We start from the raw sequence: 14,129 nt of genomic DNA, 5'->3' as shown, positions 1-14,129 counted from the left end.
GAAGAGCTCCCCACTGCAGCGCCCATAGGCTGACCACTCCTGTCTCCACAGACCTTGAATTCGGTGGAGGCAGGGTCACAGACAGGCAGAGGCCCCGTGGTGGCATCAGAAAGAGCAGACACTGGGAGACGGCCATGGGGAGCAGGGCCCTGATGGAGGGAGTCCTGGTGGATGCGGGATTTGGGGTGAGGAATCGTGCAGGATGGGAATTCTCTACGTGACAGACCTGGATCCTCTTCTGGGGTGTTGGGAGGGGAGCTGCAGAAGAGAGGGGCTGTCCAAATTGTGTTGTCCCCACCCCAGCCTCCCCCTGGAAAACCTGCCTCTGTGTGACCCAGACCAGCCCCATCGGGTAAGAGCCAGGTCAGGAAGTGGACCGTCCTGCCAGGGGGCGCCGTTGATGGCCCGCAGGCAACACTGGGCGGGTCACCCTCCCTCCTGCCCTGGGCAGCAGGGTGGGCCCAGAGAACGACTCAGAAGCGGGTGCTCTGGTAGCGTAGCCGCCACAGGTCTGCAGGGCCCTCAGTCCAGTCGTACACCTCCCTGCAGGGACTCTCGGCCAGTCACCGGCCACCCGCCCCGCCGCTGCTGCTGCCGCTGCCACTGCTACTGCCACTGCTGGAGCTGCCACTGCTGCACCGGTCCTCGTAGATGGAGATCTCGATCTGGGGCGGTGTTAAGGAGGGATGCAAGCGGACAGGAACTGGCTGATGGAGGCCAGCAGGGAGGCGGGAGGCAGAGCTGGTGCTGGTTCCCAGACAGGAAGGACTCAGAGGCCCGGGGAGCCAGACCCGAGCCCCTCCTCGCACCTGCGCTCACTCAGCTCAGATGCTCCTGCCCGCAGCCAAGACCAGGAGCTTGCATTCTAGTGCGTCTAATCGCTGTGTCCCAGGCTGGGGATGTGCCCAAGAGGGGGTGGTACTGCACAGGAAGTGTGAGGACTTGGGTGTCCTGAGTTCAGATCTCAGCTCACCCATCTCATCTGTAAAATGGGGATAATAATAGAATCTTGGGGTTACTGCAAGGATTAAATGAAATAAAACATGTAATGCACAATGCCTGGCACATAGTAAAGTCGCAAAGATGAGAAGAGGCTGTCCCTGGGCTTTGTAAGCATGAGATTCTGGGATTTGCATTTTCTTTATTCTTTTCCTGTCAGTTTTCCAGTAAAAGTTATTTTTAAACAATTCTACCCTCTGCTGCTGACTGGGGGGCAGGATGTATGTACACCTTGACCAGGTGGAGTGAGCAGACCTATAACCCTCTGGAACGCCAGCCTCCCACCGAGACCTCACTTTTCTCATCTGTGAAAGGGCAACAACAGGACCTGCTCATTGAACGGGCTTCAGTGAGGGTTACATGCAAGAGCATTGACGAGTGGGCCTGAGCTCAGATCCTGGCTCTGGTGGTCACCAGCTGGGCGGCCCTGAGCCAGGGTCAGCTACAAAGGCAATAAGAAGAGTTAGCCACTTTATAGGGGTCTTATGAGAAGTACATGGATTCATATTTTCACAGCACTTACTATGATATCTGGCATGTATTAAGCACTGATTAAATGCAGCTCAATAAAAGCGAAGCCTAAAATGCACAAACAGCACTAACTTGGGGTGGAGGCAGGGGCCGATGACCAGGGGTGTGGGGAACCCTGGGAACTCCCTGAACAGAGGCCCCGAAGGTGGTCCCATCTCCCAGCAGCCTCACCAGGGGCCCACTGGCCGGCAGCTCTGTGCCCTCGCACGGAACAGCTGGAAAGGATACAACCCTCATCCCACGCTCCACGGGGTCTGTGAGCAGGAGACCTCGGGGGGCAAAGACCTTCTCGTTTTGCTCCTGGATGTATCGGGAGATCTTCTTGAGGACCTGCAAGGACAGGGACCAGTTGAGGATGAGGGTGGAGCACAGGAGCCCTGGGGGAAGGGATGCGGGGCTGTGGGGGAAGGAACCACCTTCTCATAGTGGGTCTCCATGCAGAGGAAGATGAAGTAGGCCGTGGCACAGGCCAGGCAGCCCTCGAGGTAAGAGCTGCCCCCAATCTTCTCCGCCTCCGCGTAGAAGCTGTTGAGGGTCTTCACAGTCTCCTCAAAGAGCTGCCGCTCGATCTGGAGGGAGAGAGGGACAGGGAGCCAGGCCCAGGTCAGCCTCCCTGGAGGTGGCAGTGGTGGGCCCGCACCAGCATTGGGGTTGGCGGCACACAGGGAAGACCGGCGAGGCTGCAGGAGCGCATGGAGCGCCACACAGGGAGTCAGGAAACCTGGGGTCCAGTCCAGACTTGGCCATCAGCTAGCTGTGTGACCTTGGACTGATGACTTAACCACTCTCACCTCAGTTTCCACATCTGTAAAATGGGAGTAAGAATGACTACTTGACCTCCCTTGGAAACAGAAAATTCCCATGAAATCCAAGATGTGAACATTTTCTGCAGCGGATCAGGCAGGAATTCCAGTGACTTTGCCACACACACACACACACACACACACACACACACCCCATTGTGATGGCTGTGAGAGGGCTCAGGACCTGATTAGTAGGGGCTCTCCACGTTTGGAGAGCATGAGACTGATTGGGTAAGACCTCAGGAGTGTCTTTCCAGGAGGAGGCACTTCCTCCCAGTTAAGAGGTCACCCAGGGGACTTCCCTCTTGGTGCAGTGGTTGAGAATCCGCCTGCCAATGCAGGGGACACGGGTTCGAGCCCTGGTCCGGGAAGATCCCACATGCCACGGAGCAACTGAGCCCATGCGCTATGACTACTGAGCCTGCACTCTACAGCCCATGAGCCACAACTACTGAGCCCATGTGCCAGAACTACTGAAGCCCTCGCGCCTAGAGCCCGTGCTCCGCAACAAGAGAAGCCACCACGATGAGAAGCCCGGGCACCACAACGAAGAGTAGCCCCCACTCGCTGCAACTAGAGAAAGCCCACACGCATCAACAAAGACCCAACGCAGCCAAAAATTAATTAATTAATTACTTAAAAAAGAAAACAACAGGTCACCCAGAACAGGACAGCCCCATGCATTTGGACAACTGAGAAGCTATCCTGCCTGCATCCATAACCATAATAGCTAATATTCATTAGGTACGGTCTCTGTGCCAGGCACTTTTTATGTATTCTTTCATTTAACCCTCATAACAATCCTATCAGAGAAGTACGACTCCCACCCCCATTTTACAGGGGAAGCCTGATGGAAGCTCTGCTCTGTGGTCCAGACCACCATCATCTCTGACCTCTTTAAGTGGTCTCCCTGCCCCCAGCCCTGTCAAGGGAGACTGTTAAAGTCAGATCATGTCATAACTCTGATCAAGAGCTTCCCAAGTCCCCATCTCTCTCCAAGTAAAACCCAAGGAGTCCTTACGTGCCTGTGAGGCCCTCCAGGGCCCGGCCCTGCAACTCCTCTGATCCCATCTCTTATTCTCTTGACTCCAGCCACACCGACTGCCCACTGCTTCCTGAAAATGCCGCAGGTCCTTTGGGCCTGTGTCTTCAGCTGCAGTACTTTTCCCCAGACACCCCCTGCCCTGGCTCTTCCCTTACTTCCGCTTAGGTCTCGCCTTATCTGACAGCACCCCACGTCCTCTGCCCAGCTCCCCATTTGTACTTGACCTCCTCTCTTATATTTCCAGTATTTGTTACCACCTACATATTTTCTTGTTGTTTTTTAAATTTTTTTGTATCCTCTAATAGAAAATAAGGTCCATGTGTTCACTCCTACATCTCCAGTGCCCAATACATTGCAGGCGCCTAATAAATACTTGCTGAATGCTGCATGAACTTGGCCAAGTTTACACAGCTCTGACCCGAGTCTGTGCCCTTCACCATGCAGCCCTCCACTGGAGCCTGGAGTGGAAGGTCATGCTCCAAACTCAGTAGGTATCAGAGTGTCTCTCATCCCATTTTTTACATTCTTTAAGCACCCCCCTCCCCCTCTCACCCCCACAGGACCAGAACTGCCCATCACATAAGATTAGGGACCTCCCATTCCTGTCTAGAACAAAAGCTCTCCCCCCAAATAGTCAGAAGCTTTGGGGTTCCCAGCCACTACTTCTATAAAGGTCTGGAGTGAACATATAGAGAAAATTATGTCCATCCTGTCTGGGACCCAAGCCCTGCTGCTGTATCTCAGGGATCACCCCCGCCCCAAAGGACAGGCATGCTAAGATGAGGAGATCTACATGGCTCCCCAAAAGCTGTTTAGGGGTCAGATCAGCAAAGGCCACCCCTGCCCCACCCTCCCAAACTCATTCAAATCTGCCTGGGCTGCTGAATGAAAGGTCATGGTCCTTCTTCTGCCCTCCCCCAACCCCAGGCCAGTTCTAAGGGGGCCTGGGGTGAGGGCTACATACACCCAGGACCAGGAGCAAAACTCAGCAGAAGAAGCTGATGCCTTGCAAGGGGCCAGTGGTCCATGAAACAACCAAGTAGCTGAGTTGGAGCGGGAGGCTGTGGGCAGAGCCCTTGGTTGACGGCCTCTGATGCCACCAGCAGACCCTGTGATGGAGCATCAGGCTCTCCCCTCCGTCCGAGGTGAGGAGAAGGAGGGAAAAGCACCCTCCAGCCCTTCCTCCAGGTCTCTAAGCTTTCCCTGCCAAGACTCTGATCACCCAGGCACCAAGGAAACAGGAGTCCTGTGAAAAAGCAGAGAGTCGGACACCAAGGCCCTTTCGGCCCCCAGTCAGTTTGGCACGTCACTTCCTCTTCCTGGCCCTGAGTTTCCTCTCTTAAATGAGAGGATGAACTAATGCAATGCTTCCCAAACATTTATGCACATATGAATAACTTCAGGATCTGGTTAAAATGCAAATTCTGAGTCAGTAGATCCAGGGTGGAGCCTGAGATTCTGTGTTTCCAGGGGACGTTGACGTTGCCTGTTTTGGTTCAAGGGCTTAGTTGTTCTCAATTGTGGTACACACTAAAATCACCTGAGCAGCTTTTGAAACATAGGCATACTCAGGTCTCACCTCCAGGAGATTCTGATTCAAATGGTCTGAGAAGCGAGAGGGTGGTTCCAAGCAGCAAGGACTACCACTGTCCTATTCTACCCAAGCTGACGCCCTGCAAGGTTTTCTCAGAAGCTCCCAGGTGATTCTAACGGGCAGCCCAGCATGAGACTCATTGTACTAGGAGACCAGAGATTCTCAAAGTGGGATCTGTGAATCACCCAGTTCCACATCACCTGGGGATTCCTCATTAAAAATTAAGATCCTCAGCCCCGGACGCACAGTGGAGCCACCCAGGGAAATTTAAAGCAATGCTGGTGCCTCGGCCCCAGTCCCAGACACTCTGATTTAATTGATCTTGGGTGTGGGCTGGGCATTGGGATTTTTTTAAGCTCCCCAGGAAATTCTAATGTGCAGCTGGGGTTGAGAAGTGTTTCTAAAAAGAGATTCCTGAACCCAGTCCTGCAACTGAGTCAGCATCTCTAATGACACCTAGTATCATCCAATAAGCAAATTCCAATAAGACCCAGGAATTTGCATTTGTTTGACAAGCTCTCTAGGTGATTCTCTGAAATTTGAGAGCCACTGAACTAGAAAATCTCTGAGGTGTTTCAGCTCTAACTTTCTAGAAGGTGACAGCAAGACAGTGTTAAGGACATTATTTAGTTCTTCCACCTGAAGTGGCTGAGCAAGTTGTTTCCTATACTATTTTTTTCTTGGAAAAATATACGTATTCTAATAAGCCCCTCGGTTCCATCATAGTCTATGATCCAACTTTAGGAGAAGACATCCTTACCCGGCTGTCCAGCTCTGGGGGGAATTTGGTCTGGAACTGACAGATGGTCCCATCGCTGTAGTCTCTCTGGATAAAGACCTTGGTGGCCAGCGAGGCACTTCGCCGGAGCTCCTGCAGATTGTGGACCTGGGGAGACGTTCAGGAGACACGCACTCAAGGTGATCATCCTTCTAGGTTTGTCCAAGACTGAGGGGTTTATTGGGGTGTGGGCCTTTCATTGCTAAAGTCAGGAAAATTCCCAGCAAACCAGGACAACTTGTCCACCCCACAAATGTTCAAGGAAGGTTGCGGGAAGCAGGCTTGTTGAGTTTACTCCAGAAGATGCCTCTAGCTATCCCAGAAAGATCTAGAAAAATCCTTAAGCAGAGCCAAAGCTGAGCCAAAGTGAGAGTTTCTGGAACCACCAACAGAGCCAGGAACAAATTTTAACGAGAGGAAAACACTTCCTGGTGGCTAGCCCAGATCCTCTCTCTCTCTCTCTCTCTCTCTCTCTCTTGCTCTCTCACTCTCTCGCTCTCGCTCTCTCGCTCTCTCTCTCTCTCACACACACACACACACACATGCATGGTGGGGTCTTTCACTCATTCATTCAGCAAGTATCACATGTTCACAGCTTGTCAGGCTGTGGCTTGGGGACCCCAGCACTGGACAAGACTGATGCCTCGGACCCATCCCACCTAGTAGAGCTGACAGGGTTGCTTGTGGGGCAGAGGAAGATGTGATGCGCCCATGAACTCAGAGGGAGACGGGTTCAGGCCAGGTTATGGCTTAAGTCAGAGACACCACAGATTGTTTCCACGTCCAGCACGTCTCATCACAGGAAAGAAGGGGCCCATAGACATCCAAATTTCCCAGAGAAAATTGTGGATAAAGTGGGCTGAGGCCAGAAAATGAAGAAATCTCCTGCCCTTGTAGGAAGGAGTGGGGTGACTTCTGTTCCTTGTCCACACCTGCAAACTTGACATTGACACAGACTCTAGCATTTCAGAGAAGTGGGCTCAATTCCACGGAAGAACTGGGCCTCTTTCTTCCACTTCCAGCCTCCATCACCCACATTTGAGACAAGCTTCCCACTGGGTGAAATATTCCAGACATTGGAACCACGTGGAGCCCAAGCCCCAAAGGCAGAGTGAACACAGCCAGTTCATCCTGTGTAATTAAGGTGAATCCATTCAGTCACTCAGCTTTCATTTATTGAGTCCCTACTATTGCCAGGCTCTGGGGATGCTGAGCAAAAGACAGTCTGTGAGCTCCAGGGAGGAAGACAAGTAAAATACAATGAATCAGACTGATAAATGCTGCGGAGAAGTAGCATCTCCCCCAGAAACGCTTACTCAGAAAAGGCTCCCTGAAGTCTGTGTGGAGTCATAAAGGAGCTACCAGCGGTGGGGGGGGTGGGGGGTGGGCGGGGAGGGGGGGTGAGGGAGGGAAGAAAAGGCAACCCAGAGGGAGGAGCTTGTGCAAAATTAACGGAGACAGCAGAGAACAAGGTCTACTCCAATGACTGGAGGCAGATTTCAGCAAGACTGAGGTTGGTTTGCAGAGCAGATAAGAGCAGTAGACGATGAGAGTGTAGAGAAGGCAAGGGTTAGATCACAAAGAGCTTGACAAGTTCCTACTGGAGCGGAGGGTTTAAGATGGAAGATACTTAAATTGCTTAAGAGCTGGGGGAAGAATAAGTAAAGAGAGAAATGTTTTCAGTGTGGTAGTAGGATCAGATGACAGGTAGATCAAGGTCCTGGGATGGTGCTAACAAGACTTTCCTAAATCCCAGTGAATTTTGCTCTATGTAAGGGTGTGATCCTATATTGTAAATGGATGAAATACTGGATAAGGGCTCCTATAGTCCTTGATTCCCCTAATCAAGGTTTTAATTGAAGGAGTCCCCTTGACATTTAGTAGGATCCTATGATAGCTTTGAAAAATAAAAAATGCTTTGGTAATATAAAAATGTTATTCATCAGTGTGTCTGCTCTGTCTGGTTAAGGTTTCATACAGCTGTATTTTCAAAGGAAAAGGAAGGGGCTGTGACCTTCCTCCGACCTTCTAAACCAACCTACATGAGCCTGTCAATCTTGAGGATGGACTACCCTAGCCCCAGAAGGATCATTCTGGTAGCTTCGTGAGTGGTGCATGGGAAGTGGGCATGACTGGGGTAGGGGGCCAGGTGGAGGGATGACTATCTTTGTAGTAGTCCAGGGGAAAATTAAAGTGGGTCTAACTTAAGAAAAATAATGGTGAGAATGGAAAGAAAAGGAAAGAACAGTGCTTCAGCCATTCTGAAATGGGCTCAGCTTCTTCCCCTCCAATATCCTCCTTTGTCTGTGACGGATGCACACATACTGTGTGCTACCATGAAGGTATACGTCTCTAGTGACTGCCTAGCTGTTGACTACAGCCACTTCTTCCTCTTGGTCACACAGCTAGATTAATTCCCAGCCTCCCTTTCAATTAGGTGTGGCCATATGACTGAACAGAATGCGAATGGAAGTGATGAATGTCACGTATAGGCTTGGCTCATAAAGACCACCACTCCTCTGTGATTTTTCTCCCCTCCCACAGAAACCAAGAGAGCCATGTGTTGAAGACAGTGGAACCACAAGCTGAAGAGAGCCTGGGTCCCTGGATCACTGCCTAGAGGAGAGCCACCTACTGATCAGGAACGCCGGGCTGGGACTTTACTGAGCAGGAAATAAACCTCTATTTTATTACACCATTAAGATTTCAGGGGGCTACCTTACAGAGTACAGTCCCATTTCCTTTTGGCTTTTATCAATGTGCTCTCAAGTAGCCAGAGTGGGAAGGGTCAACATGCTTTCCAAACCCAACCATATCCTGAGCCTTAGAATACTGTCCTGGCTCTAGATGACTAGGGATCTTCTTCCCTCCCTGGAGAGTGTCTGTGGGGTCTCGAGGAGGTGCTAGAGGATGGTAGCAGACACATTTTGTATACCAGAGCCCTAGTTTCCCAGATCTACTTAGAGCACACAGACTCTAAGACTCTAACGCACCCGTAGTTAGTAGGATCTAAGGCAAGGCAGGTCTCCTGCCTCTTACTTCTCACCTTCCTCAACCCTCCCCTCTCTCCCATCACCATCCCCCAGCTGCTGGCAGCTGAGTCAGGACAGGACCAAGAGGCCCTGCATGAGGAAGAAAGAGAAAATCAGTGGTGAGATCTGCTGACACCAATTTTTGAACTGCATGGCAGGGAAAAGGAGGCTGCCAGGAGAGTGGGCATCCCAGGTCTCACATTTAGGGTCTGTACACTTGACAGAGTCAACTTGGCAGAGGCGGGGAGCAGCGAGCACTGGAGGGCAGATGAGCACCCCCAGGCAGGTCGGACCAAGACAAACAGGAGGCCCCATCTGGCCCACATCTCCATGCTCGTTAAAAACCAACGAATTCCAGAGGACGTTTTCGAGACTCAAGAATCAGAAGGTTCCGCTGATGAGCCGACACCATCCTCCCTGGCTGGGGAGTGAGGATCCTGAGTCACAGGCAGCCGAGCCGGGCTCAGGATGGAAACCCAGGCGCAGGGCCTCCTCCTCAGGCTGCACCAGAGCCCCAGCCCAGCGCATTGTCTGCTGCTTGTTAATTTCATGCCTCAGAGATCAAACCTCCAATGCCTTTCTTGGCTAACGCTACTTGGGTGCATTTAAAAATCTCTGAGGGGCCAAACTCCACCACTTGGACAAGCCCCTCCCAGCCAAGCATTTCCCAGTTGTCCTTGGCCATCTGGACTGGTTTCCAGGGCAGACCCTGCTCCCATGACACACATTCGCAGAGGTTTGTCACGCAGGAAATGGGCTCATTACAGTTTTCCAAATGAGGTCAGTGTATGGCTCAGGAGGCTTCATCCCTCCTCTGAGGTCCTCACACACACCCCTCCCCTAATGCTAACTCCTAAACAGAAAGTAAGGAGTAGAAAATATCCAGTTTCCATGCCTTCCATCCAGGGATATCCAATCTTTCTCAATTCTCTCCCTCTGTCTCTTCTTCCCTCCCTCTCTCCCCTCTCCTCCTCTCAAAACACTTTCTGCTGGAGCTGAGGACCTCCCATTCAAAATCCTAAGAGAATGGCCACAGGAGCTTGGCATGAGGTTTTCCTTCTCCCAACAGGTTTTTCCTGGTAATCTTAACACAGTCCTAACAGTAAAAACAGCCTGGGGAAAATGACTCGCTCTGCAGCCCAGATAACGTGAACGTCCTGTGCCTTGGCAGAGCTAAGGCTTCCTCCCTCTGTGCTGCCATCAGAGTCCACCCAAGGCCAAATTGGGAAATGGGCAATATTTGTCCTCAGCCCCTCAACCCTGTGGGCACTCCTCCATCCCTCTGCCCTCAAGCTGAACCAGCCAGGCCAGTCAGGGTACCTGCGTCCCCATACTCCAGCCCTTCCAGAACTCCTTTGCATCCTTCCCCCATCAAAGTCTTATATCAGGACTCCTAGTCCTCTACTCTCTACTGGGCAACACAGTTGGCTAATTGGATACACCTGGATGCAGCAAACAAAGCACTGGCCAGGGAGGCAGAAGACTCAAGTTCTAGCCCTGGCCCTGCCACTTTTTAGCCGTATTTTCTTAGATAAGTCTCAGCACTCCGGTTGCATCATCTGTAAAATGGGATAATGATGCCTTCCTTGACTCCTTCACAGGGATTAGGCAAGCTTCTGAGCCTCGGTTGTCTCATCTGTTAATTGGGGATAATGACACTATCCTCGCCTACTTCACAGGGTTGCTCTAAGGCTCAAAGGAGATCACTCATGTGATAGTGCTTTGTATACAGGAAAATGCTATATTCACAGAAGCATTATGAGCAGAGCTAACAGCAGGCTAACAGCAGCCTCCTGGAAACACTGCCTCGACCTAGAGATGTAAGCCTGCTGGTTAGAATCTGTGAACCATAGCAGACCTGAGAGGGAGATTTGCCGGGACAAATGGGCCTCATCACAGATGTGGCCACCTTTTCTGCCCACACTGCTGGCCCAACTGTCCCCACGTGGCTGAAGTCTCCCCTTCCTGTCCAACACCAGCAGCCTCTCTGCTGCAGTCTGCCAGCCCTGTCTGGAACATGACCAGCTCCTTGGCCATTTCTCCTTTGTTCTTCCTCCTCTTCTCAGTATCTCTGGCACTTTCTGAGCACTCTGCCTTCCTCCACCCTAGAAACCAAGCTCCATGGGTCTGCGCAGGGCTTGTCCCCTCACAGGGTCCTGAGGGACGAGCTATCCTAGCTAACCCTGTGCCTTGTCAGAAAGCCGAGTGATGCCAAGCAACTGCACCTCGTTCTGTGGTGGCGACGACAGCAGAATAACAACAGTAACACTTGGTACTGATGTCACGCTGCTCAGCAAGATGCCCAGAGGCACTGCATAGGATCATTCAAAAGCCTTTGCTATCCCCCTGGCTTGTGTTCCAGCTGGGTTGGAAATGGGGAAACACCACAAAAAAGTCAACATTAGAACTGGGGAAATCTGGTGTCCTGGGTTCCACTCCAAAATTCAAAGAAGAAACTTTCAGCTCTGCTGCTGACACGCTGTGTGAGTGTTAAATAGGTCCTCCCCTTCATGTATTAGCTTTACCACTTATGAAGTGGGAATATTAAGAGCTCCATTTCCCTTGTGAAATGAGGGGGTAGAGGAGGTAATTCCTGATCTCTTAAGCAATGCACATAGATCCTGCCCTCAGTCAATAGGTCCCTGGTTCAACTTTCAAGTCCCTTGAAGGTGACACAGGTATAGGCACACCCTGAAGAAGGCAGCTCCTCCCATCAGACACAAGGGAAATGCAGTCTTCTGGTACAGGAAACTCAAAAGGGGTGAAGAAGCAAGAAAGGGTAATATGCAAAATTGAACTGGTGCAGGCAGCTCACTAAAACCAGCCATTTGGGGTTTTGACCTGAGGATTCTTTGTCCCCTCCTGTCCCCCTGCCCCCGGGGAGGAAATGCAGATGTGAAGGCAGGTCTGTCATCTCTTAGCCAGGCTTTTGGGCTCAGAAGCTGGATGGCTGCACCACGTAGCAACAGCAGCCAGCCGCCTTCTCTCCCCTAAAACTGGCTCAGGCTCGTCTCCAAGCCTCTAGGGAAGTGGTTTCAGGACTTTCAGTCCATGGGAAGGGGAAACCCCAGCTGAGGCCCCGGGAGCAACCCTGGCACTAGTGCCAACAAGTGGTGCGGACAGCTTCGGGACTCCGATGGGGAAGATTGACACGCCAGGGGTGAAATGAGCTCCAGTGAGGAGCCCCTCTCTTCCCCCCGGCCACTTCGCCCCTCCCCCACGCCTTCCCTGCGGACCCGATCCGGGAAACCACCCCATCCCATCCTACCCCACCCTCCGTCTTCCTTCCCCGCCCCTAGCTGGGATCTCTTCCCACAGCAGCCGGGCACTGCCTGCGGGCCGGTGCTCGCTCCCTACCTCGGTGGCCATGTTCCGGGGGCGCTGACAGCTCCGAGCAGCTGCGGGGCCCGTCGAGGGGGGGTTGTCCGCCGTGCTGACTCGGGCAGCAGGTGGGCTGGCGGCAAAGAGATGGGGCCCGGGGCGCTGTCCACGGTGCTGATGCGGACGCCGCAGACCCGTGCGCCCGTGGGCTGCTGGGCGGGCGGGCGCCTAGGTCCTGGAGACGGTCACTGTGCTCTCCGCGGTGCTGATAAGGGCGCCGTGCCGGAGAGGCGAAGCCTCAGCCGAGGCTCTTCCGGGCCCGATCGCTGGTTGCCGCTGCTCCTGCGGGCAGCGTCCCGGTTTATCTTTAACAGGGGCGGCGGGCGTGGGGGCGGCGGGGGGTGGGGGGTGGCGGGGAGGAGGGGCCAGGCGCCTCGGCAGATCGGGTGGGAGAAGCGGCGGCCCCGGACTCCGGCGCCCGCCCGCCGGAGAGGAGCCCCGCCCGCAGCCAGAAGCTCCGCTCCTGCCGGGCCCGGAGGCCCCGCCTCTCCTGCCTGCCCCTCCCCCTAGTAAGAGAGCCAGGACCTCGGCGCTCGCTACCGAGGCCTCCAGGGACTTGCAGACTCAGAGGAGAGAGAGGCAGGACCGTTCTGGGGCAAGACACTCTAGCCTGCCATGGCTGAGGGTCCTCGACTCGTTCGCAGGCCCCCAGGTGCGGGCCCTTTACCTTTCCAACGCCCTTCTCCCCAACCCCTCCCCCATCGTGGCCCAGGCTGCCTCGTCTGCGTTTTTTTCCTCTTCTTTCTCTTCTGTTTCTTTGTGGCCCCCTCTCGAGGCTTGCATGGACGTTCCCTCCTCTCCCCTCTCTCCTTTTCACTGCCTTGAACCCTATTAGCTAGAGGAGGCTGCTGCAGACCGCAGAGAATCATCTCCTTTCTTTAAATATGTACCCTTGTTTCATCCCCAGAGATACCCTGGGGTCCCTTCTTTCAGGGAGCTCCAGAACTGAAGCCAGCCTCTCCTTGCTGCTTTTCCTGGCCCTGCCCCCAACCCTTACTCTTCCCTCTCTCCTCTGAAATCCCAGAGTTGACATACACACCACCATCACCAATTAAAAACCACAAGCAGATGGTGTCAAATGGGTATGCCCACTCTCTAAGGATGGCAGGTCTGGCTCTGGTGCCTCTTTCACATTTCCGACATCACACCTTTCTACCAGATGACCTGTCTATATGCTTAATAAACAAAAAGGAAATACCAACACAGGTGCCCTTTCACACACCCGTACACCCCTTAGTCTCTGAGGGGAAGCTGGGTATGTTCCTCTGCAGCTCACAGCTGCCTAAGGGTCAACAGCGGCAACCCACACACAGGGAGCCATGGGCAGCCAGCAGACCTGGGTCCTGCCTCAGGCAGCGTGACCTTAGGTAAATACTTCACACCTGACCTTCTTTCTGTAAAATGAGTGTTGGACTTCACTAGACTATTTCTAGGGTTCTTTCTTCTCCTCAACCTTTTATTTTGAAATTTTCAAACATACAGAAACATTGAAAGAATAGTACAATAAACTATACTATCCACCTAGCTTCAACAGTTGTTAACATTTTGTCACATTTGCTTGATAGATAGATAGACACAGAAACATAGAGATATATTTGGCTAGATTATTAGAAAGTAAGTGACAGACATTGTGAGGGTTTATTCTTAAGTACTTCACCATGTATCTCCTAAGAATAAGGGCATTCTTCTACCTAATCACAATACTATTATCACATTTTTTTCATTATTGCAAACACAAGATTTACTGGAAATTATCAGTGTTACCGAAGATAGCCACAAAGATGATACTCATACTAGCCACAGCATGTTGAAAGACTTTTCTTTAGTGTTGCACATCTTCTCATATGTATGGTCCACAGAAGCAGAAAAGTCCATATTCTATCTATAAACCTATAGATATGTACTTTCAAATTTTATCTATAGCTTTAAAGGGAGAGAAGTTTCTATTTTGATGCCACCATTTTGT

At 52.3% G+C, this 14,129-nt stretch overlaps 1 protein-coding gene across 1 annotated transcript; it reads right to left on the bottom strand.

The window, feature by feature from the left end:
- Positions 1 to 355: 355 nt before the first annotated feature.
- Positions 356 to 12,151, bottom strand: GOLGA7B (golgin A7 family member B). The gene is made up of 5 exons (XM_022569127.2): positions 12,140 to 12,151; positions 5,733 to 5,858; positions 1,947 to 2,099; positions 1,759 to 1,860; positions 356 to 665 (listed from the first exon to the last, which is right to left on the bottom strand). The coding sequence occupies exons 1-5, from the start codon at positions 12,149 to 12,151 to the stop codon at positions 564 to 566; spliced, it is 495 nt and encodes a 164-aa protein (XP_022424835.1). The 3' UTR covers positions 356 to 563.
- Positions 12,152 to 14,129: the final 1,978 nt, after the last annotated feature.

The sequence above is a fragment of the Delphinapterus leucas genome, chromosome 16 (assembly GCF_059928025.1).
Source record: "Delphinapterus leucas isolate spDelLeu-1000000601 "Yukka" chromosome 16, BTC_Dleu_Yukka2, whole genome shotgun sequence".
NCBI lineage: Eukaryota > Metazoa > Chordata > Mammalia > Artiodactyla > Monodontidae > Delphinapterus > Delphinapterus leucas.
Note: the sequence above shows the minus strand (reverse complement) of the source record. Positions and strands in the feature narration are given on the sequence as shown.

Bases quoted from the DNA above. Each gene is read 5' to 3' on its own strand.
- GOLGA7B (XM_022569127.2), bottom strand. The intron at 1,861-1,946 runs GTGGTTCCTTCC...CTGTCCTTGCAG, and splicing joins TGGAGACCCACTATGAGAAG to GTCCTCAAGAAGATCTCCCG. The intron at 666-1,758 runs GTATCCTTTCCA...ACACCGCCCCAG, and splicing joins TGGAGCGTGGGATGAGGGTT to ATCGAGATCTCCATCTACGA.